Consider the following 25,930-nt stretch of genomic DNA (forward strand, 5'->3'; position numbering starts at 1 on the left):
GAGAGGCTGGCATTTGCCGGGGTACGGTCAGGGAGAGGCTGGCATTTGCCGGGGTACGGTCAGGGAGAGGCTGGCATTTGCCGGGGTACGGTCAGGGAGAGGCTGGCATTTGCCGGGGTACGGTCAGGGAGAGGCTGGCATTTGCCGGGGTACGGTCAGGGAGAGGCTGGCATTTGCCGGGGTACGGTCAGGGAGAGGCTGGCATTTGCCGGGGTACGGTCAGGGAGAGGCTGGCATTTGCCGGGGTACGGTCAGGGAGAGGCTGGCATTTGCCGGGGTACGGTCAGGGAGAGGCTGGCATTTGCCGGGGTACGGTCAGGGAGAGGCTGGCATTTGCCGGGGTACGGTCAGGGAGAGGCTGGCATTTGCCGGGGTACGGTCAGGGAGACTGGATCCCAGGCTTTATAAAGAGAGACACAGTACGGGGCCTCGGTTTAACGTCTCGTCCGAAAGATTACAACCCCGACAGTGCAACACTCCCTCAGTACTGCACTGAAGTATCAACCAGGACCATGTGCTCAAGTTTCTGGAGTTGGATTCGAACCGACAACCTTCTGACTCAGAGGTGAGAGTGCTAACAACTGAGCCACAGCTCACACTTGAAAGACGATATAGAAATGCAAGTTCTTTCTTTACCACCTGGATGCTTTGTTCTATTCTAATGTGAAAGAAATGTAAACTGCCTGCCTAGTTGGGTCTTGATTCTTTGAAGCATTGCTTTTCCAATTCATTCAATATTCTGAACACTCAACAGCACTTTTCTACTATTTTATTACCAAAACTATTGAAGACCTGTATAGATTCTGCTTCAGTGAACTGCCCTAGTATCTAAACGTACGAAACAGCCGACAGCACTCAATGATATGGTGGAAGCTTCCAACTGCAGCTTTTATGAGAAGTGCTTTGCAAAATCATGAAAGACGACTGAAATCTTCCCCCAAGTAGAATTAACAAGTCCTGTGACAACACTGCAGACGGAGCATGTACAATCTGCATGCTGTTAGCTGACAGACCCAACCCTCTTCTTCCCACAACTGTTAAAGGCCAGACCTATGCCATAATGGCCAGACTGGCACTAGATCAGTTTTGAAGATGATGTGATGGAAAATGTACTCATTTATTGCTGGCTATGAAATTCAGCACTAAAAGATCAAAGTCAAGATGCAAGGTGGGATAAGGACTACATTTTTGTAGGCCTGTGATAAAATAATGCCTTTTACTATTATTTTTATTGGCCATGCTTAATTCTTTGAACTTATTTTTGGCTGGTAATTAATTGGGCAAGAATCCATACCTAAAGTCTGTACCCAAAAGGAAAGAAAATACTGTCCCAGTGTTTAGACAGAAAGATTTTAAAATACACGAAGTGCATAAGGGAGCAGATTGGTAGGGTCTTCATTCTTGAAAATTGAGGTACCCTCTAAACAATGCAGAATCAGACCAAAGCAGTAGCATGTTCCCAGGTGCAAACTGTGGAAGACACTAATTTTAAGAGATGTTGTCATGATTGTTCCAACCTGTTGTGCTGACCATGAAGCACCAGTTCATTTAGATCCAGAGGCCAAAAATAAAAGCATATCCACCCCCAAGCAAAGGCAGAGGACGGCAGGCTCAGTGTGCGGCAAATGCCTCCCAAAGGCAGAGGACAGCAGGCTCAGTGTGCGGCAAATGCCTCCCAAAGGCAGAGAGGACGGCAGGCTCAGTGTGTGGAAAATGCCTCCCAAAGGCAAAGAGGACGGCAGGCTCAGTGTGTGGAAAATGCCTCCCAAAGGCAAAGAGGACGGCAGGCTCAGTGTGTGGAAAATGCCTCCCAAAGGCAGAGAGGACGGCAGGCTCAGTGTGTGGAAAATGCCTCAGGTCAATGATGTGGGCAGTTTACCTTTCTTCATTCTGGCATTTATCACAGGTGGCATGATATGGCCTGAACAGAGAGCCCCCTCTTCCCAGGAGCTGAAATTTCAGCTGCTAGGACAGGTTTATGCAACTTAAGTCTTTGCATGAAGGTCAGGGGTGGGGGTGGGGGGGTGGGGGGAATCCAGAACTAGGAGACATAACCTTAAAATGAGAGCTAGGACGTTCAGTGGTGATGTCAGGAAGCACTTCTTCACACAAAGGGGAGTGGAAATCTGGAACTCTCTTCCCCCAAAAAGTTGTTCAGGCTGAGGGTCAATTGAAAATTTCAAAACTGAGATTGATAGATTTTTGTTAGTCAAGGGCATTAAGGGTTACGGAACCAAGATGGGTAGATGAAGTTAAGATACAGATCAGCCATGATCTAATCGAATGGCAGAACAGCCTTGAGGAGCTGAATGGCCCACTCCTATTCCTATGTTCCTAAAAATTCAAAGCAGCACTGTTTCGTAGAAATATGTAGGTTACTCCATGGTAGTTTTGTAAATGCGGTCAGATGAAACCTGCTTAAACTTCTTGTGGTGTGGACAGTAAATTGGAAAACACATTCCATCAGGTACCTTGAAAGCCTCAGTTTGAACATAGGCTTACCAATAATATAGGGGTCAAGAGGGGTTTCTACTCAGGTTGTTGTGAACTGCTGCTGCATTGTCTGCCCAAAAATAGTCAGGAAGAGCTTGAAATTGGGCTACAAACTAACTATCTCTTGAAGTTCGGGTATGGTGTAGACGCTTCTGGCCCCCAACCCCCCTTCCAACGTCCCCACCAACGACAGCTCTGCATGAGGGTCGAGTCTCTGGAGCTGTTCCCAAGGGGCATGGGTTGAGAAGCCCAGGTGAATGTGAAACAATGGCACGTTGTACATGGAGGAGAAACATTAAATGCACAGACTGTGGCTATCTCGCACCTTCATTTGGTGGAGTTTTTGAAGCCTGAAACAAATGTCTCGCCATCCGTTTCACCCATGAAATTAAGTAAACAGTGGACAAACTTTCAATGAAAACAGAACGCAGCAGAAGTATTACCCATTAGGGGTGAAGACAAACAGGTGCTTCCATGTCAGAATGTTTGCTTTATATAGTGCAAGAATGGGAAGGATCATGGTGATGACAACAGAGCAACTTAAAAGGTCAAAGGGAACTTCTGGTCACCCAAACTATGGAAGAACATCTTGTCCTTTTCGATCCCTCTTCTCTCTGTCCCCTCCTCTGGTTTGCAGAATGCTGTACCAGTTTGCCTATTCCCATGGTGTGTGCAGGATGACAAGAATGAAGACAAGTAATTTCTTCATCAAAAGGCACAATATGTTCTTGTATTGTCCTATTTCTATTGTGTACTGTTTTTGATGGAGCCTCTACAGTTAGAACAAGTATTAGTGACAATTTTGAACATGAACTATAAAGACAACTTCATAGGAACAAGGCACCTGCCATAAAGATAGCAGACTCATCCCACATGGGACGGTGTTCACCGCACATGGAATAGGCTCTCAGACTACAAACATATAACCACATCTGCCTTCAATAGCAGAGAAACCTCAACCATACATCATCCCCAAATAGAATCACTACAGTGGCACTTTCATCTGGTCAGGGTGGTGCTCAGACTGAGGCAATGTTTCAGAGCATCAAACCAGGTAATGAAATGTTCTTATTCTAAACCAATTACATGTCCTGGAGTTCACAGGCTAATGAACCAACTAGTTGAAGAAACCGAAATGCAAGGCCTTTGATATATTTTTCAGTTACAGCACTATTTACGAGTGGCAGAGTAAAAGGTTAAAATAGCCAGGTTATCATATGGGAGCAATTTTAATCAGGTTACAGCAATGAAAATGCATTCAACAGCAAGGAATGAAGAATTTGTTCTCAGCCAAAAGCTGTCAAGAATTATATTCCGAATTGCATATCATTTTCTTCAACAGCTAAAAGGGAAGGGGGGGTGGGGGGGGGTAAGTGCAGTCGGACTGACCTGAAAGTGCCAATACTGAAGCTGCACTTTGTGAAAAAATATGATTGCAACCAAAACCTCTACCGGTTTCCGTCGGAATGCAATTCAATGTAATGAACTGCCGCCCATAGCCTTAGCAAGACTAAAATTCTCCTGGTCAAAGACGTCTGTACATAAGTTTCCAAGCGTTACCGATTGAGTGCAGCTATAGTGTGGGAAATTATCTCAGCCACCAGCCCTTGTGGAACTGCATTCTAGCACAAACATAGGGGGGAGTGGGGAAAAAAAAAACTAGCAAATACAAATGTTGATTTAATACATTTAGTGCCTGGCTCTGATTTCACAGAGGCCAGACGGTGAATTCTGGTGGACATGGTAGTTAGCTCTGTTGGAAATGTACCAAGCAAAATTTGGGGCAGTTCACCCTTGAGCAACTGTAAACTTTTTGTGAAATCGTTCCATCTTCTGTAATTGTGATCTTTCAATTTCAAATCTGCTTTAGTTTGTCACTGAGAGGTGCTGCACTATACCAGCATTTAAGAACTTGTTTGTTAGTATATTTGATCAGCAATAACTTGCATTTATATAGCATCTTAATGTTATAAAACGGAGCAGGCTTGAGGGGCCGTATGGTCTACTCCTGCTCCTATTTCTTATGTCCCAAAGCGCTTAAGAAAATTCACAAATTTCTACAGACAAATCTTTAAAAAAAATAATCAAAATTTAGGTTGAGGTTTGTGAGGATATGAAACCACTGACCTCTTTTAAAAACACACATTTGGTGTCAAGTAAAACTTTGTATTCATTAATACACACGCTTGTACAGTATGGTATATCAACAAGGTTGTAGCAGCTTGTTGGAAGGAGGCTAGCGTACAGAGTGAAACTGCTCCATTGGGTACAGATGGTATTGAAACAGTTGATGAGAGCGCTCCTAAAACCTCTCCCTCTGCCTGCAGCAGTTCCCTTTCCAAGCCAAGTCCTGAATCCACTTGTAGCATGTGCCCTGATAGGATTGTGATACTGCAGAGAGGGCTCTGGTGCCCAGCTGTACATTCAGTAAAGTACAGGGCTCACACCGGGCTGCTTGTATTCCTGCTGCTTATGGAGTTTCAGGGCCCTTGCGTGTTTTTTTTCCCCCCTAGAGATCTGTAAAGGGGTTGGGCGGGGGGGGGGGGGGGGGGGAACGGTTGAATGTGCCATTAGAAAATGGGCCACCCCTTTATGTGGTTTGGAGTCCCTCAAGCAGAGGTGACTCCAAGCAGTATCTGCACAGACTGGCATGTCCCACAAGAAACAAAGGAAGTGTGAGAGGGTGAGCACGGGACGGGGGCTTGAAGAAGAGGAAAACTAAACTGTCATAGCTAGAGGATGCATCTTCTTACTGCTAGTAGTAATGATTTCACTAGCCTGTTTGCTATAGTTGTCCTTATCCTTAGGCGAGCAAGGTGAACATGTATGTTGTGGCTGCATCTAAGTGGGTTCACGAGGCCTTGATTTCCTCCATGCTGAGAAGGCTGGTGGTGAAGCCATGACCAGAACATGGGCAGTAATGTGGCCTTCAGCCGCTTTGGAACTTGACGGCCAGGGACCAGAATTCATGTAGGCAGCACTCATAACACAAGAGTGGGCACCCCAGATCTCACTCCCAGGAGTGCTATCATGGAGGCCAATGCAGTAGAGCGGGAGAAGAGGAAGAACAAGTTACACTAAATGCTGGCCTTGCCAGCGACACCCACATCCCATGAATACATTTTTTTAAAAAAAGGTACAACTCTATGGAGTTGGTTTGCATTGGCTTTGAGAAGACAGCAGAGTGCTGGAGGTAACAGTCTGCTGGCCTGAGCAAGCAATGTTTGGCTTCACCAGGGTGAGAGGAGCACCAATGTATGGGGGTGACATATTCACCTAATGGCCTTCTTGAGCTTGCCTCCCCCTATACACAACTCTAGCAAAGCTCTACCAGGCCCTGAAACTCCAAATACCGGCAGGAATACAAGCAGCCTGGCCTTGCCTTCACACATTTAGCCCGGACTAATGGGTTTTGGCTTTTGGCTGCATTGTGTCCAATATGGGAAGTTCCCAGTGAATGCCCCTCATTTGGCATTAAATTGGCAATCTCACGCAGAGGCCGCAGGATAGCTTGTGTGGAAAGTGGAGAAATAACACAGTGGCACAGTAAAGCTTGCTTTTTTGAGGTTGGGACTGAGGCATGCTGTTTGGGCAGAGTAGAAGGAGCTTTATTCTGAATCCAACCATGTTCCACTTGACTAGATGCCCAAACTGGTACCTAAAGTGTATGATTCCCCAACCTTGATGAGCACAAAAAAAAAATCACCAAAAGAAGTCACTAAAGTAAAGACTGCTGTGCACTATATAACCTATCAAGCTGAAAGATAGCAATTTGCCTCTTGTCCTGGAGTTTACCTGTTTCACTGATTCTGCTTTCAGGTCATGCCCTGAATTCACTCACAGCAACAAGTGCTTCTGGAATACTGCAGCTCACCTCATCAGGGATCTTCACCAGGGTACATGACTTGCCCAGTTTCTAGTCTTCCCACTGTTACAGGTTGTTTCAGGCCCTCCGTTTGTTAATTCTGGGGTCTGTGAAGGCCAAGTTACAGATGGTGATCCCCTGAGACTCTGCCAATGTATGGCAGTGGCTCGAACTACTTTGATGTCAAAGGAGCTCTTGTAGACTCCGCAGTGAGTACCTAACAGCAAACACAACCAAGGGAGTTTCCCATTTGGGGCTCTAATGTACAACGGTCTATAATGTGCAACAATTTATAATGCACAACAGTCTGCCATAAAATGTAGAAGCTTTCCAACAAGGTAGATGGTAAACAGGCTTGCAAATATTCTGCAGAACAGATATAAACCACCTCCTAACTTTGCTGGTAAAACTTCCAGTGCTTCAGGTTGAAGCTGCTGAGTTGCCATAAAGGTTTATAATCCAATTACAGCTGTACTGGTACAAGATCACAAGTTGCGAGCAGTGTAAATTTACTGCTCTAGGCTTGCCTTCAGGGCAGACCCAATCCAATGACTACCCTGCAACATCCAATCTATGCAAACTGTTCTCAAGCTGCCTCAGTGATTCAACGTATCTCTACTGATGTTAATCCAGCTCCCTCATACTGTCACTCGTAAACAATTTTACAACACCAAGTTATAGTCCAGCAATTTTATTTTAAATTCACAAGCTTTCGGAGGCTATCTCCTTCCTCAGGTGAACGATGTGGAAATGAAATCCTCGAAATGAAATCGCATTTATAATTCACAGAACAATGCTTGGTGATTACAGACAGTTTTTTCAACTGCCCGTTGCCAAGGCAATCAGTGTGCAGACAGACAGGTGTTACCTGCAAGGTCTCAGAATATACAAATCACCAAAAATAACAACAAACAAAAAAAAGAGAGATAGAGAGGTAGAAACATAGAAAAGACAGCAACTGACCCGTTATATTAAAAACAGATAACATTTGATCGCTGGTGGGGTAACGTGTAGCGTGACATGAACCCAAGATCCCGGTTGAGGCCGTCCTCATGGGTGCGGAACTTGGCTATCAATTTCTGCTCGACGATTTTGCGTGTGTCTCGAAGGCCGCCTTGGAGTACGCTTACCCGAAGGTCGGTGGATGAATGTCCATGACTGCTGAAGTGTTCCCCGACTGGGAGGGAACCCTCCTGTTTGGCGATTGTTGCGCGGTGTCCGTTCATCCGTTGTCGCAGCGTCTGCATGGTCTCGCCAATGTACCACGCTCTGGGGCATCCTTTCCTGCAACGTATGAGGTAGACAACGTTGGCCGAGTCACAGGAGTATGAACCATGCACCTGGTGGGTGGTGTCCTCTCGTGTGATGGTGGTATCTGTGTCGATGATCTGGCATGTCTTGCAGAGGTTACCGTGGCAGGGTTGTGTGGTGTCATGGACGCTGTTCTCTTGAAAGGTAGGTAATTTGCTGCGAACGATGGTCTGTTTGAGGTTGGGTGACTGTTTAAAGGCGAGTAGTGGAGGTGTGGGGATGGCCATAGCGATGTGTTCGTCGTCATTGATGACATGTTGAAGGCTGCGGAGAACATGGCGTAGTTTCTCCGCTCCGGGGAAGTACTGGACGACAAAGGGTACTCTGTTGGTTGCGTCCCGTGTTAGTCTCCTGAGGAGGTCTATGCGATTTTTTGCTGTGGCCCGTCGGAACTGTCGATCGATGCGTCGAGCGTCATATCCCGTTCTTACTAGGGCGTCTTTCAGCATCTGTAGGTGTCCATCGCGTTCCTCCTCGTCTGAGCAGACCCTGTGTATTCGCAGGGCCTGTCCATAGGGGATGGCCTCTTTGACGTGGTTAGGGTGGAAGCTGGAAAAGTGGAGCATCGTGAGGTTGTCCGTGGGCTTGCGGTAGAGTGAGGTGCTGAGGTGCCCGTCTTTGATGGAGATTCGTGTGTCCAAGAAAGAAACTGATTCTGAGGAGTAGTCCATGGTGAGCTTGATGGTGGGATGGAACTTGTTGATGTTATCGTGTAGTCTCTTTAGTGATTCATCACCGTGGGTCCATAGAAAGAAAATGTCGTCGATGTATCTGGTGTATAGTGTTGGTTGGAGGTCTTGTGCAGTGAAGAAGTCCTGCTCGAACTTGTGCATGAAAATGTTGGCGTATTGGGGTGCGAATTTGGTCCCCATGGCTGTTCCGTGTGTTTGGGTAAAGAACTGGTTATCGAAGGTGAAGACATTGTGATCCAGGATGAAGCGGATGAGTTGTAGGATGGCGTCCGGAGATTGGCTGTTGTTGGTGTTGAGTATTGATGCTGTCGCAGCGATGCCGTCATCGTGGGGGATACTGGTGTAGAGTGCCGAGACGTCCATCGTGGTGAGAAGTGTTCCTGGTTCAACAGGTTCGTGGGTACTGAGTTTTTGTAGGAAGTCTGTAGTGTCGCGACAGAAGCTGGGGGTTCCCTGTACGATGGGTTTCAGGATGCCCTCGATGTATCCAGAGAGGTTCTCACACAGGGTTCCGTTGCCTGATACGATAGGACGTCCGGGTGTGTTGGCTTTGTGTATCTTTGGGAGGCAGTAGAAGTCTCCCACGCGGGGAGTACGTGAGATGAGAGTGCGTAGGATGCTTTGAAGGTCTGGATCGAAGGTCTTGATCAGTTTGTTGAGCTGGTGGGTGTGTTCTTTGGTCGGATCTGCGGGTAACCGTCTGTAGTGTTCCTGGTTGTCCAGTTGTCGGTATGCTTCTTTGCAATAGTCCGTTCTGTTCTGTATGACTATGGCTCCTCCTTTGTCCGCTGGTTTGATGACGATGTTGCGGTTGGTCTTGAGCGCGTTGATGGCGTTGCGTTGTGCTCGGGTGACATTCTGGACTGTCTTCTGAGTGCGGCTGATGAATCTGGCATTGACGCATTTCCTGACAGCTTGAGCATACATGTCCAGCTGAGGGCAGCGACCCTCCGGAGGAGTCCAGTTTGACTCTTTCCTCTTCGGTTCCTCTTCCTCTCTGGAATACACAGGGTCTGCTCAGACGAGGAGGAACGCGATGGACACCTACAGACGCTGAAAGACGCCCGACTCATCGATCGACAGTTCAGACGGGCCACAGCAAAAAATCGCATAGACCGCCTCAGGAGACTAACACGGGACGCAACCAACAGAGTACCCTTTGTCGTCCAGTACTTCCCCGGAGCGGAGAAACTGCGCCATGTTCTCCGCAGCCTTCAACATGTCATCAATGACGACGAACACCTCGCTATGGCCATCCCCACACCTCCACTACTCGCCTTTAAACAGCCACCCAAGCTCAAACAGACCATCGTTCGCAGCAAATTACCTAGCTTTCAAGAGAACAGCGTCCACGACACCACACAACCCTGCCACGGTAACCTCTGCAAGACATGCCAGATCATCGACACAGATACCACCATCACACGAGAGGACACCACCCACCAGGTGCATGGTTCATACTCCTGTGACTCGGCCAACGTTGTCTACCTCATACGTTGCAGGAAAGGATGCCCCAGAGCGTGGTACATTGGCGAGACCATGCAGACGCTGCGACAACGGATGAACGGACACCGCGCAACAATCGCCAAACAGGAGGGTTCCCTCCCAGTCGGGGAACACTTCAGCAGTCATGGACATTCATCCACCGACCTTCGGGTAAGCGTACTCCAAGGCGGCCTTCGAGACACACGACAACGCAAAATCGTCGAGCAGAAATTGATAGCCAAGTTCCGCACCCATGAGGACGGCCTCAACCGGGATCTTGGGTTCATGTCACGCTACACGTTACCCCACCAGCGAACAAATGTTATCTGTTTTTAATATAACGGGTCAGTTGCTGTCTTTTCTATGTTTCTACCTCTCTATCTCTTTTTCTTTGTTTGTTGTTTTTTTTGGCGATTTGTATATTCTGAGACCTTGCAGGTAACACCTGTCTGTCTGCACACTGATTGCCTTGGCAACGGGCAGTTGAAAAAACTGTCTGTAATCACCAAGCATTGTTCTGTGAATTATAAATGCGATTTCATTTCGAGGATTTCATTTCCACATCGTTCACCTGAGGAGGGAGGTAGCCTCCGAAAGCTTGTGAATTTAAAATAAAATTGCTGGACTATAACTTGGTGTTGTAAAATTGTTTACAATTGTCAACCCCAGTCCATCACCGGCATCTCCACATACTGTCACTCAGTAAACCCTCCCCCCCAATGCTGTTACTGACTGTCTCTACTGATGTTAATTCAACACCATCAGTGTCACTCAGTAACCCCTCCCCCGAGTTACTGACTATCTCCACTGATGTTAATCCAGCTTCCTCATATGGTCAGGCTCAGTAATTCCTCTCAGCCAGTACAATGGAGATACTCACTCTGTTACAGTTAACCTTAATGGGGATGATGCTCTATCTTTAGCACATTCAAAACCATAGTTTATTTCGTTAGATATTTTTGAAGGTGGTAAATTAGTATTTTACTCCCGCATTGAATATCAAACAGAAGCCACTCAATATATCCCCAGCAAAGTTGGCAGGGGGTTGGTAGGAGGTTGGATCATTCTCAGCATACCCAAGTGCGAGTGTGAACCCAACCTTAGCTGTACTGTCGATGGGCGCTGATCTCAGAGGAAGATACCCCCCTGGGCAACCTTTACACATCAAACAGTGCCCAGTTACAGAGAAGCACTGATAGAGGCTGCGTGGGCCAAAGATTGGCTGGTGGCCGATAGACAACAAAGGGGCAAAGCCAGGAGGAGGGAGGAAGCCGTAAACGAGCAGAGCTGGCCGGTTAAAAAGCTGAAAGAAGTGAAATCGGCTGTACCTGCTCCAGGTAGTGGCCATGTAATCTGTTATCTGGAGATGTAGGTGTATGTCCTTGACGGAGAACGCGTTTCGTTCTGGTTACTCGATGGCACGTTCAAGAAATCCCAGATCAGAATGGTGTCGTCATGGGAACTACTGATGATCTGAAACTCGTCAAACTGCAGTCGAAATACCCGCCCGGAGTGCTCCTGCAGTCCAAAGAACAGTGGGTCAATGGCACATAAATATATAGAAACAATCATTGGAAACCGAAGAGATCTCCCACTACTATCCTCTACTTGACACCCTCTCATCAGTTTTAGAATAAGCATTTGCCACTGGTAATACCCATGTTGCCAACATCACCTATCAACACAAGAGACGCGACTCCGTGCCTCCAGGACTTAGAATCATACAGCACAGAGGGAGGCTATTCGTCCCGTCGTGCTTGCCCTTTTGAAAGAGCTATCCAATTAGTCCCATTCGCCTTCTCTTTCCCCATAGCCCTGCAAATTTTTCCTTTTCAAGTATGTATCAATTCCCTTTTGAAAGTTATTATTGAATCTGCTTCCACCGCCTTTTCAGGCAGTTCATTCCAAATCATAACTCACTGCGTAAAAAAATTCTCATCTCCCTGTTTCTTTTGCCAATTACCATAAATGTGTGTGTCCTCTGGTTACCAATCCTCCTGCCAGTGGAAATAGTTTCTCCTTAGTTACTCTATCAAAACCCCTCACAAACTTAAACTTTCATGAATCCCAAGAGCTGCCCATAGAAAAGGCACAAAATGAGGACCTCCATCGAACTTGCCCCCTCCATTGGGCCCCCAATAGCGATGGTCGCTACACCGTCACAAACAAAATCAGGAAGAGCAACACTCTTCAGTTAGGGTTGTCTGCCTGATGCAGCTCTCCTGAGGTCCTAACAAGAAACAGGGGCGACGACGGGGGTGCGGTGCGGGGCAATAATAGCATCGAGGAGCGGGGGGCCGAGTCAGAGCACGGACCTGGAAGACGGCAGAGCAGCGGTGGATTATTTGGCGAAATCAAAAATAATCAAGGAGTGACAGCAGCTAGGTGATTGGTTGGTGAGTATTACGTTTTTTTTTGCTCTCTAAGCTAGGGCAGTGGTTTAAACTAAGAGCTGGGAAACTATAACTTGCTATTACTTTATTACATTAATAACTTAAACTAGATAAACTAATTAGTTAATAAAACTAAAAAATTAACGATTAAATAAAAACTTTAACTAATTAAATAAATAAAACAAGGTTAGATAGGCATGGCAGGGCAGGTGGTGTGTGGTAACTGCAGCATGCGGGAGTTGGTGGAGACCAGCGAGATCCCGAGCAACCACATCTGCAGTAAGTGCCTGCAACTCAAGGAACTTCGGGTCAGAATTGTCGATCTGGAGTTCGAGCTGCAGACATTGTGATGCATCAGGGAAGAGTTATCTGGACAATTTGATCCAGGAGGCAGTCACACCCCTTAGGTTAGGTAGTAGTTTAGATTTGGTCAGTGTTCAGGGAGAGGAGGGTGTGACTGAGAGTCAGGCAGGTATGGGGACCCAGGATGAGCCTCAGCCCTTGACCTTGTCCAACAAGTACGAGGTATGTGCTCCTTGTATGAATGAGAACAAGGGCTGTTAGGACCAGAACACCATGGTACAGGAGGCCATTCAATGGGGAGGAAGTAAAAAAGAATGTGGTAGTGGTAGGGGATAGTATAGTCAGGGGGATAGATACTGTTCTCTGCAGTCGCGAGCGGGAGTCCTGAAGGCTGTGTCGTCGGCCCCGGTGCCAGGGTTAAGGGTATCTCGCGGCTGGTAAAGAACTTGGAGCATGAGGGGGAGGATCCAGTTGTAGTGGTCCACGTAGGAATCAATGACATAGATAGAACTAGGAATGAGGTTCTGCTGAGGGAATTGAGGAGCTAGGGCCCAAATTAATAAGCAGAACCTCAAAAGGTAATAATCTCTGGATTACTACCTGAGCCATGTGCAAATTGGCATTGGGTCAAGCAGATCAGAGAGTTAAATGCGTGGCTCAAAAAGTGGTGTGGGACACAGGGGTTTCGATTCATGGGGCACTGGCACCAGTACTGGGGAAAGAGGGAGTGGGCTCCACTTCAACTGGGCTGGGCCCAGTGTCCTGGCGAATCGATGCCTGTAGATAGGGCTTTAAACTAAAAAGGTGGGTGGGGTGGGGTGGGGGGAAGGGGTCAGGTGAGGGGAAATTTAGAAATCTAAAGAGAAAATTCAAGGCATTAGGGCAGTGTAGTGATTTAGGTAAAGATAAGTAGGGTGTGACAGGAAGGGACAGAGAGTTTAATGGTAATAGTGCATCAGCGAATAAGGTCAAAGCAGGGAAAAAACTGTAAAATGTTAAAATTAAAGGCACTTTATCTGAATGTACGAAGCATTCGTAACAAGCTGGACGAATTCGTGGCACAAAGAGTTAAATGGGTTTGATCTAATAGCCATTACAGAGACATGGTTGCAAGGTGACCAAGGTTGGAAACTAAATATTCCAGGATACTTGATGTTTCGAAAAGACAGGCAGAATGGAAAAGGTGGGGTGGGGGGTAACCCTGATAATAAAGGATAACATAAGGAAAGTGGTGAGAAAGGATCTTGACTCGGAAGATCAGGAAGTAGAAAATCAGTATGGGTAGAAATAAGAAATAACAAAGGGCAGAAAACATTGGTGGGAGTAGTTTATAAGCCCCTAACAGTAGCTATACCATTGGACAGAATATTAATCAAGAAATAATAGGAGCTTGTAACAAAGGTAATACAATCATCATGGGGGACTTTAATCTTCATATAGACTGGACAAATCAAATTGGTAAAGGTAGTTTGGAGGACAAGTTCATAGAATACATTTGAGACATTTTCCTAGAACTATGTGTCATGGAACCATCCAGGGAACAGGCTATTTTAGATCTTGTAATTGTGTATCGAGACAGGGTTAATTAGTAACCTCATAGTAAAGGATCCTCTGGGGAAGAGTGATCATAATATGATAGAATTTCACAATGAGTTTGAGTGTGACATAAGTCTAAAACTAGAGTCTTAAACTTAAATAAAGCCAATTACATAGGTAAGAGGGGCAAGTTGGCTAAGGTAGATTGAGAAATTAAATTAAAAGGTATGACAGTAGATAAGCAATGGCAAACATTTAAAGAAATATTTCAATATTCTCAATGAATATACATTCTATTGAGAAATAAAAACTCCACGGGAAAAGTGATCCATCCATGGCTAACTAAAGAAGTTAAGGATAGTATTAGATTAAAAGATGCTTATAATGTTGCAAAGAAGAATAGTCAAGCCTGAGGATTGGGAGAATTATAGAAACCAAAGGATGACCAAAAAAAATTGATAAAACAGGAGAAATTAGAATGAGTGTAAATCAGCAAGAAATATAAAAATAGATTGTAAGAGCTTCTATAAGAATGCAAAATGGAAGAGAGTAGCAAAAATAAACATTGGTCCCTTAGAGGCTGAGACAGGAGAAATTATAATGGGGAATAAGGAAATGATAGAGACATTCAACAAATATTTTGTATCTGTCTTCACAGTAGAAAACACAAAAAGCATACCAGAAATAGTGGGGAACCAAGGGGCTAATGAGAGTGAGGAACTTAAAAGTAACTAATATCAGTAGAGAAAAAGTACTGGAGAAACTAATGGGACTAAAAGCTGATAAATTCCCTGGACCTGATGGCCTACATCCTCGGGTTCTAAAAGAGGTGGCTGCGGAGATAGTGGATGGATTGGTTGTGATCTTCCAAAATTCCCTAGATTCTAGAACAGTCCCAATGGATTGGAACGTAGCAAATGTAATACCACTATTCAAGAAAGGAGGGAGAAAGAAAACAGGGAACTGGCCAATTAGCCTGACATCAGTCGTCGGGAAAATGCTGGAATCCATTATTAAGAAAGTGGTAACAGGGCACTTAGAAAATCATAATGATTATGGAGAGTCAACATGGTTTTATGAAAGGGAAGTCATGTTTGACAAATCTATTAGAGTTTTTTTTGAGGATGTAACTAGCGGAGTAAATAAAGGGGATCCAGTGGATGTAGTATATTAGGATTTTCATAAGACATTCGCTAAGATGCCACATATAAGGATGTTACACAAGATAAGGGCTCATGGTGTTGAGGGTAATATATTAGCATGGATAGAGGATTGGTTAATGGACAGAAAAGAGAGTCGGGGATAAACGGGTCATTTTCAGATTGGCAGGTTGTAATTAGTTGGGATGACGCAAGGATCAGTGCTTGGGCCTCAGCTATTTCCAATCTATATTAATGACTTAGATGAAGGGACAGAGTATAATATATCCAAGTTTGCTGACGATACAAAGCTAGGTGGGAAAGTAAGCTGTGAGCAGGACATAGACAGTCTGCAAAGGATATAGACAGGTTAAGTGAATGGGCAAGAAGGTGGCAGATGGAGTTATAATGTGGGGAAATGTGAGGTTATTCACTTTGGTAGGAAGAATAGAAAAACAGAATATTTTTTAAATGGTGAGAAACTATTAAATGTTGATGTTCAGGGGGATTTGGGTGTCCTTGTACACGAAACACAGAAAGTTAACAAGCAGGTACAGCAAGCAATTAGGAAGGCAAATGGCAAATTGGCCTTTATTGCAAGAGGGTTGGAGTACAATTGTACAGGGCTATGGTGAGACCACACCTGGAATACTGTGTACAGTTTTGGTCTTGTTATCTAAGGAAGGACATACTTGCCTTAGAGGTGGTGCAACAAAGGTTCACTAGATTGATTCCTGGGATGAGAGGGATGTTCTGTGAGAAGAGATTGAGTAAAATGGACCTATTCTGTCTGGAGTTTAGAAGAATGAGAGTTGATCTCATTGAAACATAAGATTCTGAGGGGTCTTGACAGGGTAAATGCTGAGAGGTTGTTTCCCTTGGCTGGACAGTCTAGAACTAGGGGGCATAGTCTCAAGATAAGGGGTCAGCCATTTAAGACTGAGATTAGGAGGAATTCTTTTCATTCAGAGGGTTGTGAATCTTTGGAATTCTCTACCCCAGAGGGCTGTGGATGCTCAGTCATTGAGTACATTCAAGACAGAAATCGATAGATTTTTGGACTCTAAGGGAATCAAGGGATATGGGGATCGGGCAGGAAGGTGAAGTTGAGGTTGAAGATCAGCCATGATTGTATTGAATGGCGGAGCAGGCTCGATGGGCCGTATGGCCTACTCCTGCTCCTATTTCTTATGTTCAATGCACACTCCTCCAATTTGATGGGTAATTGTATTTAAACAGAGGATTATGGGTGCTGATGCAGTCTCGGAGAGAGTTGCAACAGGAGAAGTAGTGTGTGAAGCCTCACTGCCGGTGGTCCTTGTGGAATTTTTCTGGATGCAGAATATCGAGCTGCAGCAACTCATGTTATTGGCATAAACAGTAAGTTCCGACACCTCTTGTGATGCTTTTCTTGACAAGTGACGGGCTGTCTACATCCCTCCAATGCTGGATAGGCTCTGGCATGAAGCAGGCCATAGTCTTCCAGCCAGTGATCGTAATGTATTTGAACTGTTCCAAACCCGGGAGCAAGTGCTATTCTTTAGCCTGCCAACATAGCTATAATATTCCGTTAAACAGCAACCACCACTTCAACATCTCTTGGTTTTAAAAAAAACACAGCAAACTTTTGTTTAAAACCCTAAACTGCATTTGCGATTCTGGTTTACACGAATTTATTTTGACAGGGTTGGGGAGAAGGGGACAGAGGGAGGCTAGTGACGCAGACACTGATTTTTCACCGCTGGGTTTTGGAATTTGAATCGATCCTGGATGGAGGGAATGCAAACCTCCTCTCGGCTTTGCACGAGGGCCCTTCGTGAAATGAGTTTGGCCATTTACAGCCTAGTGAGGAGTGGGTCCATCGCTTAAATCTGCACCCAATTCACACACTAAACTGGCAATTTCGCTCAAAGGCCACAGGATAGCTGAAGATGGATGTGCACAAGTCATTGTGGTGCAGTTGGGGCTGCGATTCCAAGGCTGGGGCTGAGATATGCTGCTGGGGTAGCAGGAGAGGACCGTTACTCTGCATCTAACTGTATGACACCCGATCCAGAACCGAAAATGTAAGGAGTCAAATGACCAAAGCTGGGTTATAGACATCGTTTGTGTGACTTCCTTGACAGCCTAGTGGGTTTATACAGTGAGTGGCTCAATCAAGTAGACTGCGAAGCTTCCAGATTTGATCCTGGGCCTGAACTGAACAAGTGGGTCTCAGTCAGGGTGCCTGCTAATGTGCAAAAACTGCCCACTCCACCTCCCCCCCCCCCCCCCCCCCCCCCCACAACCAAGTTAGGAAGAGAAAAGTTGGTCAGGGTTCCTGCTCACCACTGCTATCCAGAGACCTCAGATTTGGATGTGGGGCAAGGACAGGATTGGGCATGGCTGTGATGCCTTCAGCAATCTAACAGCCTGCCTTCACTCACACAAGAACATAAGAAATAGGAGCAGGCCATACGGCCCCTCGAGCCTGCTCCACCATTCAATAAGATCATGGCTGATCTTCCACCTCAACTCCACTTTCCCACCCGATCCCCATATCCCTTGATTCCCTTAGCGTCCAAAAATCTATCGATCTGTCTTGAATGTACTCAATGACTCAGCATCCAGCCCTCTAGGGTAGCAAATTCCAAATATTTATGACCCTCAGTGAAGAAATCCCTCCGCATCTTAGTCCTAAATGTCTGACACCTTATCCTGAGACTTTCCCCCCTAGTTCTAGACTTTCCAGCCAGGGGAAATATCCTCTCAGCATCTACCCGATCAAGCCCTCTTTGAATCTTTTATGTTTCAATGAGATCACCTCTCATTCTTCTAAACTCCAGAGAATATAGGCCCATTCTAATCAAGCTTTCCTCATAGGACAATCCTCTCATCCCAGGAATCAATCGCATGAACCTTCGTTGCACTGCCTCTAAGGCAAGTATATCCTTCCTTAGATAAGGAGACCAAAACTGCACACACTATTCCAAGTGTGGTCTCACCAAAGCCCTGTACAATTGCAGCAAAACTTCCTCACTCTTGTACTCCAACCCCCTTGCAATAAAGGCCAGCATACTATTTGCCTTCCTAATTGCTTACTGTATCTGCATTAGGGTTAGGGTCAGGGTTATAAGGACATCCAAATTCTCCTGAACACCAACATTTAATAGTTTCTCATCATTTAAAAAATATTCCGTTTTTCTGTTCTTCCTACCAAAGTGAATAATTTCACATTTCCCCACATTATTCTCCATCTGCCACCTTCTTGTCCACTCACTTAACCTGTCTATATCCCTTTGCAGGCTCTTTGTGTCCTCCTCACAGCTTACTTTCCCACCTAGCTTTGTATCGTCAGCAAACTTGGATACACTACACGCGGTCCCTTCGTCTAAGTCATTAACATAGATTGTAAATAGCTGAGGCCCAAGCACCAATCCTTGCGGTTACAACCTACCAACCAGACAATAACCCCATTTATTTCTACTTTGTTTCTGTCCATTAACCAATCCTCACTTCATGCTAGTATATTACCCCCAATCCCATGAGCCCTAATCTTGTGTAACAACCTTTTATGTGGCAAATTATCTAATGCCTTTTGAAAATCCAAATAGACTACATCCACTGGTTCCCCCTTATCTACCCTTCTAGTTACACCGTCAAAAAACTAATACATTTGTCAAGCATGATTTCCCATTGATAAAACCATGTTGACTCTGCCTAATCAGATTATGATTTGCTAAGTATCCTGTTACCACTTCTTTAATAATGGATTCCAGCATTTTCCCGACTACTGATGTCAGGCTAACTGGCCTGTAGTTCCCTGTTTTCTCTCTCCCTCCTTTCTTGAATAATGGGGTTACATTTGCTACCTTCCAATCCACCGTCACGGCTCACACACTTGGGCAAAGTACCAGATGCCAGCTTCAACCATAGCACTTCACGAACCAGCACCCTCCGGGAGACAATTGGGCGAAAGAGCCCCACCCCAACACCACCCCCGTGAATTCTTGTAAACTAGAATTGCAGATGCAGCCATTTCAATTTAGCTGGGAGAGTTTCAATAGCTATTTAATGGAGTTCCTACATGCAATAACTTATTGCACGTAGGAACTTGCAAATGATTAAATTCCAGGCAAAGATGCAGGTGGGGGTGGGTGGGGTTGGGAAAACATATTATGGTCTGGGCAGGATGATGTTTGGAGAAGTGATAGGTGCAGTCATTAAATGCCTTCTATAATATCTGGGAGATTAATGCAGGTCTCAGTACCCTCACAGAGGGCGGTTGATCTTCCAAATCCAAAAGGCAGTTAAGTGTCAACCATGTTTCTGTGGGACTGGAGTCAAGGCCAGACTGGGTAAGGATGGCAGGTTTCCTACCCTGAAGCACATTAGTTGGATTTTGTGACAATCCAGATTTTTTTTTGAACCGAATACAAATTCTCAAACTTTCATAGTCGGCTTTGAACTCACGTTCTTTGGATCATTAATCCAGTAACATAACCACTACACTACCGTAATCGTAATCTACATTACACAATTCTGCAGTTTCAATGGTTTTGCTCAACCCTGCAGTATCATAGAATCTTACCGCACAGAAGGTGGCTATTCGGCCCATCGTGCCTGTGTCGGCTCTTTGTAAGAGCTATCCAATTAGTCCCTGCTCTTTCACCATACCCCTGCAAATTTTTCCTTTTCAACTATATATCCAATTCCCTTTTGAAAGTTACTATTGAATACGCTTCCATCACCCTTTCAGTCAGTGCATTCCAGATCATAACATCTCTTTACAAAAAGAGAACTATTTACAAAAGTAGAGTTCAATCACTCCACATGTGCTAGGAATCATTTCTCCCCCACGACTGAACATTGATAGGTTGGTGCAACCCTTCCAATAGGAGCTGTATTGGTAGGTTGGTAACTCTGAAGTGTGGATACGTACCACCAAAGTGCGTAGACATAAAGTACTTGCAGGGGCGCGAGGATCGAGAGCAGCTTGTAAGTCCCATACTTTGATTTTGCTGGAGGGAGGAGGAGACAAAAATCTATGTTATCCTGAGAAATACTCCATAGTGTTGAGAAACTCTAAGCAATGGGAGTGCCGAAGTAAAGCACAGTGCAGCAGGGACGTCCAGATTTTAATTCTGTCAACTACTTAGGTGCATACTGTGGAACCCCGCGAGCTCATTAATTTACATGCATCACTGGATAAGTTTGACAAATGAGGGGAACGTGCCTGTGTGTGGCAGATGACCGTCAATATGGTAAGTGCAGTGTTAAGTGTCAGCCGAGGCTCAGTGGTAGCACACTTGCCTCTGAGTCAGAAGGTCTTGGGGTTCAAGTCCCACTCCAGAGACTTGAGCACATAATCCAGGCTGACACTTCCATGCAGTGCTGATGGAGTGCTCCACTGTCGGAGGTGCCGTCTTTTGGATGAGGCGTTAAACCGAGACCCTATCTGCCCCCTCGGGTGGACGTAAAAGATCCCATAGCACTATTTCGAAGAAGAGCAGGGGAGTTCTCCTGGTGTCCTGGCCAACATTTATCCCTCAACCAACAACTAAAACAGATCAGCTCATCATTTATCTCATTGCTGTCTGTGGGATCTTGCTGTGCACAATTTAGCTGCTGTGTTTCCTACATTACAATAGTAACTACACTTCAAAAGTACTTAATTGGCTGTGAAGAGTTTTGGGACGTCCGGAGGCCGTGAAAGATGTTAAACAAAATACAAGTTCTTCCCAGTAGATTGAGACACTTGGGGAGGAAGGGAGGAATTGCACACATCCCTGCACCATATCTAGCTGGAACACATAGCTTTTACTTGTCCTGCCTGCATGCACCACAGATTGTCGATACTAGCAGATTTTAGTGTTCATCTTTGCGATTTATCCACCACCGAGACAGCTGTCTTTTCTGAAGCTCCAAGCCCATGTAATTCTAAGAAGGCAAACCAGCGAATAACAGAAGCGCAAATAGAAACTAACTAGCAGGGGGTTTTGTGGAGCGGGTAGGCAGAACTTGCAGGCTACATATGTCCCATGGGATGTTTTCCTACATTACAACAGTGTTTACACTTCAAAAGTATCTCATCGATTGTAAAGCACTTTGGGACGTCCCGAGGTCGTGAAAGGCACTATATAAACGCAAGTCCTTTCTTTGTTTTCAGACTTCCCAAGTATTATCTATAATCAGGGCTACGTACCCATCGTAAGCTCCACTCACAATCCTTTTGTTGTCAAATCGAATGCATCGAACTAACTCCTCGTGACCTTCTAAGACCCGCAGACAGGCACCACATTCTATGTCCCACAACCTGCAACAGGAAACACCAACATTACAAACCATTTCAACATTCTTAGGTTACATCAGAGTACTAGAATGACATTGGAGCTAGATCAGTGCTGCCTCACTGGGTAGGCCCCAGGCTGCTTTCCCTGATGATTCGTGTTTGTTTTCATATGGGTTTCCTAGAATATGTTTCTCTTTTGAGGAGCGATATTTTCATCAAAAGGTGAGAGGTGTTGGTGAACGGAACGCTTTTCCAATTAGGATACCCAGTGTCAGTACCTCCCACCCAGTCAGGTACAGGAAATATGGTCACCCCCCCCCACCCCAGCCATTTGTCATTTGTCATTTGTCCAGAGACGGCCAGCTCGGAATCAATTCTCGGGCTGATCCAAAGCAGTGGTCCCCCAGAGTTTCTTAGAGAGTCCGGTCAGCAATGTCAATGGAGCAGCCTAGCTGTGAAAGGGACCATATTTGACAGTCTCCATATCAGCAATAAAACTGACATTTCTTCAATGTGGTCAAACTTAATGGTATCCTTCTCCTAGAGTAGGGAATATGATGAACAAAAAGTACTCAAAGTTTGACTTCCCCTTCCTTTCAAGTGTCCATTAGTTGAGTTTTATCTTATTTGCTGGAATTTTTTATGCAAATTTGGAACATGGAAATTATTAGACAAAAAAAAGACCACAATCCATCTAATTCGCCTTCTACCATCCTGGTAATTGCATGATAAATGATAATGGAGTTGTTGACCAATCATGGCAATCAATCTCTATCAATTAGTCTACAACAGACCCAGACATGAGGGGAGGAAAACCCCAGTGGTGGAGAGCTTTGGGAACCAATGGTCCAAAATCACCTGTTCCTCCCGAGCACCTTACACTTACCCTAGGTCATGTCTCAATCTACTCATATACTGTACCCCAAAATATTATTTTCTGAAAGAAATCTGATTCGCATTTGAATGAATCAATGCTACCTGCTTCCACCATCTCCCTAGGGAGCCTATTCCGCAAATTAGTTTTGAATTTATCCCTCTTCAAGTGCAGGCCGTGTCCTCTGGTTATACTGTTGTGGATGAGACGAAACAGCTCGTCATGGTCTATGTTACCTGGTCCCTTTACAATCCTAAAAACAGCGATCACATCAACTCTCAACCTTCTCTTTTCCAGTCAGAACATGCCCAATTTACATAGTTGCTCCTCATAATCCAATCCCTCCATCCCCTCAAATCATTCTGGTTTCTCCCTCCCAACATCCTCAACCATCTCTTGAGCACCACAATCGTACTGGATTGGGCAAGCTGAAACAGAGTGACACTACTATAGGCAGCTGCCAAGCGGAGGCTGGACAGTTCCCCACAGCCAAGGTTCCTGATCATTATCAAACAACCATCCTTGAAAGTGCTTAAGCATGGATGTCAGAAAGGGCAGAGCAATAGGCTCAACTGTGATCACAGAATTAGAGAATGATACAGCACAGAAGGAGGCCACTCGGCCCATTGTGCCTGTGCCAGCTCTTTGACAGAGCTATCCAATTAGTCCCACTCCCTGCTCTTTCCCCATAGCCCTGCAAATTTTTCCTCTTCAAGTATTTATTCAATTCCCTTTCGAAGGTTGCTATTGAATCTGCTTCCACCACTCTTTCAGACAGTGCATTCCAGATCATAACAACTCACTGCGTAAAAAAAAATCCTCAGCTCACCTCTGGCTCTTTCACCACCTTGAAATGATGCCGTCCTTAAAATGAACAGCCAATCAATGCTCAAGCTGTAGGCTCCCAAATGAAGAATGGATACCCGGACAAGGTACCAGAGGATGCCAAGCCGCTGGTGGAATGCACCCCAGCATGAAGTTGGGTGAAGGGAAGGGATAGGTTACCTACATTAGGTTGTTAATTAGTTGTTAACCTAATGTAGAAACAAGACAGGAAGATATCGAATTATTCTTCCTGAAATCATAGACAGGGGGTGGGGGTGGGGGAAAGAGAAGAGTGAGCACTACAAAACTACCAGCAACACTGCACAGTGGTAATCAATTTATACAGATGTGTGATTAATCTATACGGATAGTGTGCTGATTACCATACATCCATATGTCAATCAATCTAAACGGTTATGTGGTGATTCTTCTATACCATGTGTGTGTAATCAATCTATACGGATGTGTGCAATCATAGAATCTTACCGCACACAAGGTCGTCATTTGGCACATCAGGCCTGTGCCAGCTCTTTGAAAGAGCTATCCAATTAGTCCCAGTCCCCTGCAATCTATATGCACGTGTGGTAATCATCCTATACAGATATGGACAATCACATCCGACAGCTGACAGACTCTACCTGATGGTGTTGTCTGAAGAGCCACTGACAACCAGTCGGTCCCGGTACTGAAGGCATGCTATTCCACGCTTGTGACCATTCAAGGTACGTACAAATTCACACGTGCTCGTGCTCCACACCTGCAGGGTTGAACACAAGTATCATACCATGAAAAGAACTTTAAAAAAAAATGATCTCTACTTTCCACTACGAGATCACATGGGATCAAAACAGCATCCACAGTCCAAAGTCCCAAACTTCTGAACCTAAAGACAGGTCAAGAAATTGTATCAATATTCCTTCACAGAAAAGATTAGCAAATAGGCAGTGCCCTGTGTACTACTAAGCCACATAGGCCTCACATGGAGGCTTGATCCCCAGTTTGGGGTGTTAAATTAATCTAAACTGCCCCAGCATAAGGGTGCTACAATTGGCCTCCGCTCTCCCAGGTTAGAAAAATCCAGCGAAGGTTTCCACTCTTGATTGCGATCCAGTGACTCATAGTGGAAAGTATGATGTCCCAAATGGTCCGATAACCTGCCAACACTCACTGACTACAGGCCACAGTCTCAAAGAACGGCTGGCACCTCGGGAACCGTATCCCAGCGAGAATCAGTACATTGGGGTGAGGAGGAGAGAAAGGAGGGAGGAAACGGAGGACTACATTGCAAGACCACAGCAGATTGGGGGGCTCAGGACACATTACCAAATTACACAAATGAATAGTGAGAACCTAGATACATCGCTGCTTTACTCAAACACGCAGAGATAAATGAAAAACTGCAAAAGCTGGAATGCAAACAGAAAGTGCTGGAAATATACAGCAGGTCAGCCAGCATCAGAAAGAAAACATTGAGAAGGACCCTTCATTGCAACAAATATTCCCTTCACATATCATTCAACAGTATTCTGCATGAAATAAACCAAGCTGAGAAGTGTCAATGCCTAGAGACCCTGAACAAATGGGTCTTCTAGGGCAGGGAAGGGAGCAGGTTCCAGCCTCACACTACTCAGCCTCCTGATCTGTGTCACATTGTGCAGAGGCACCGAGCACAGGATGCAGCGCTGCACAGCGAGGAGAGGGGGAAAGCTGGAGGGGAGAATCGCTGACTACAGGGATAGCAATCCTGGAAGCGTCAGTATGCCCATCCATTCACTGGGTCAGGCAGGCAAAGACCGGGGGGGCGGTGGGTGGGAGAAAGAAAGAGAGGCGAGAGCGCATGGAGGGGGGGGGGGGTCGGGGGAGAAAGAGAGCGGGGCAGGAGAGAGAAGGAGACAGATAAAAGGAAATTTAAACTCACTTTAATAGTTCGGTCACCTGACGCTGATACAATGTATTTGTCATCAAAGTCCACCACATTGACTGCTGCCCGATGGCCAACTAGCACCCGCCGCAGAGTGATGTCAGTCGGAGAGGCCATGTCCCACACGGCGATAGATCTGTCCTTCGAACATGTGACCATCAATCCGTTGCTGAACCGAAGGTGCAATACTGCCTCATTATGATGAATTAGTGTATTCAAAACCTCTGCTGTATTAACATCCCAGACCCTAGGGAATAAATACAAATCCAGTTATGGAATGTCACTGAATTACCATTTCACCTTGGCCTAGTTGGTAGCACTTTTGCCTCGAGGTTCAAATCCCAATCTAGGACTTGAGCACATTGCACAGACTAACGCCTCAGTGCAGTACTGATAGAGTGCTGCGCTGTCGGGTTTGCCGTCATTTGGATCAGATGGATGTTAAAGACCTCACAAAGAAAAGGAGAGCGCTCTTCTGGCGTCCTGGCAACAATGTTCCCTCAACCATCGGCTGCAATAATACATCACCTGGTCATTCATCTCACTTGCTGTTTACGGAACCTTGCTGTGCACAAAATGGCCGAAGACAAACAGTGAATGCATTTCAAATAATTTGTTGCAGGTGAAGCACTTTGGGACTTTGAGATGTGATAAGGTGCCACATAAATGCTAGTTATTTTTCTTTCGTAACCAGCTGAGCTCCTGGGAAGAGCCAAGAATCTATTTGTCAACCTGTACTTCAGCAGGACGAGAGGGCCGAGGTATTTACCACCTAATGCGTTGTCTTGACTCAGTGGTAACACTCCCGCCTCTGTCAGAATG

General features: G+C 45.5%; 1 protein-coding gene across 2 annotated transcripts in view; it reads right to left on the bottom strand.

The window, feature by feature from the left end:
• LOC137332602 (F-box/WD repeat-containing protein 11) overlaps positions 1-25,930 on the bottom strand; it is a 156,941-nt gene that overhangs the window by 3,646 nt on the left and 127,365 nt on the right. For both annotated transcript variants that reach the window (XM_067996556.1, XM_067996557.1), the window contains 5 exons: positions 25,106-25,355; positions 23,826-23,944; positions 21,402-21,512; positions 20,139-20,217; positions 11,175-11,364 (listed from right to left, as the gene is read on the bottom strand). In XM_067996556.1, coding sequence (XP_067852657.1) covers positions 11,203-11,364; positions 20,139-20,217; positions 21,402-21,512; positions 23,826-23,944; positions 25,106-25,355 — 721 coding nt within the window. In that variant the 3' untranslated portion in view covers positions 11,175-11,202. The remainder of the gene's footprint in view (positions 1-11,174; positions 11,365-20,138; positions 20,218-21,401; positions 21,513-23,825; positions 23,945-25,105; positions 25,356-25,930) is intronic.

This window comes from Heptranchias perlo, chromosome 14 (genome assembly GCF_035084215.1).
Source record: "Heptranchias perlo isolate sHepPer1 chromosome 14, sHepPer1.hap1, whole genome shotgun sequence".
Taxonomy (NCBI): Eukaryota; Metazoa; Chordata; class Chondrichthyes; order Hexanchiformes; family Hexanchidae; genus Heptranchias; species Heptranchias perlo.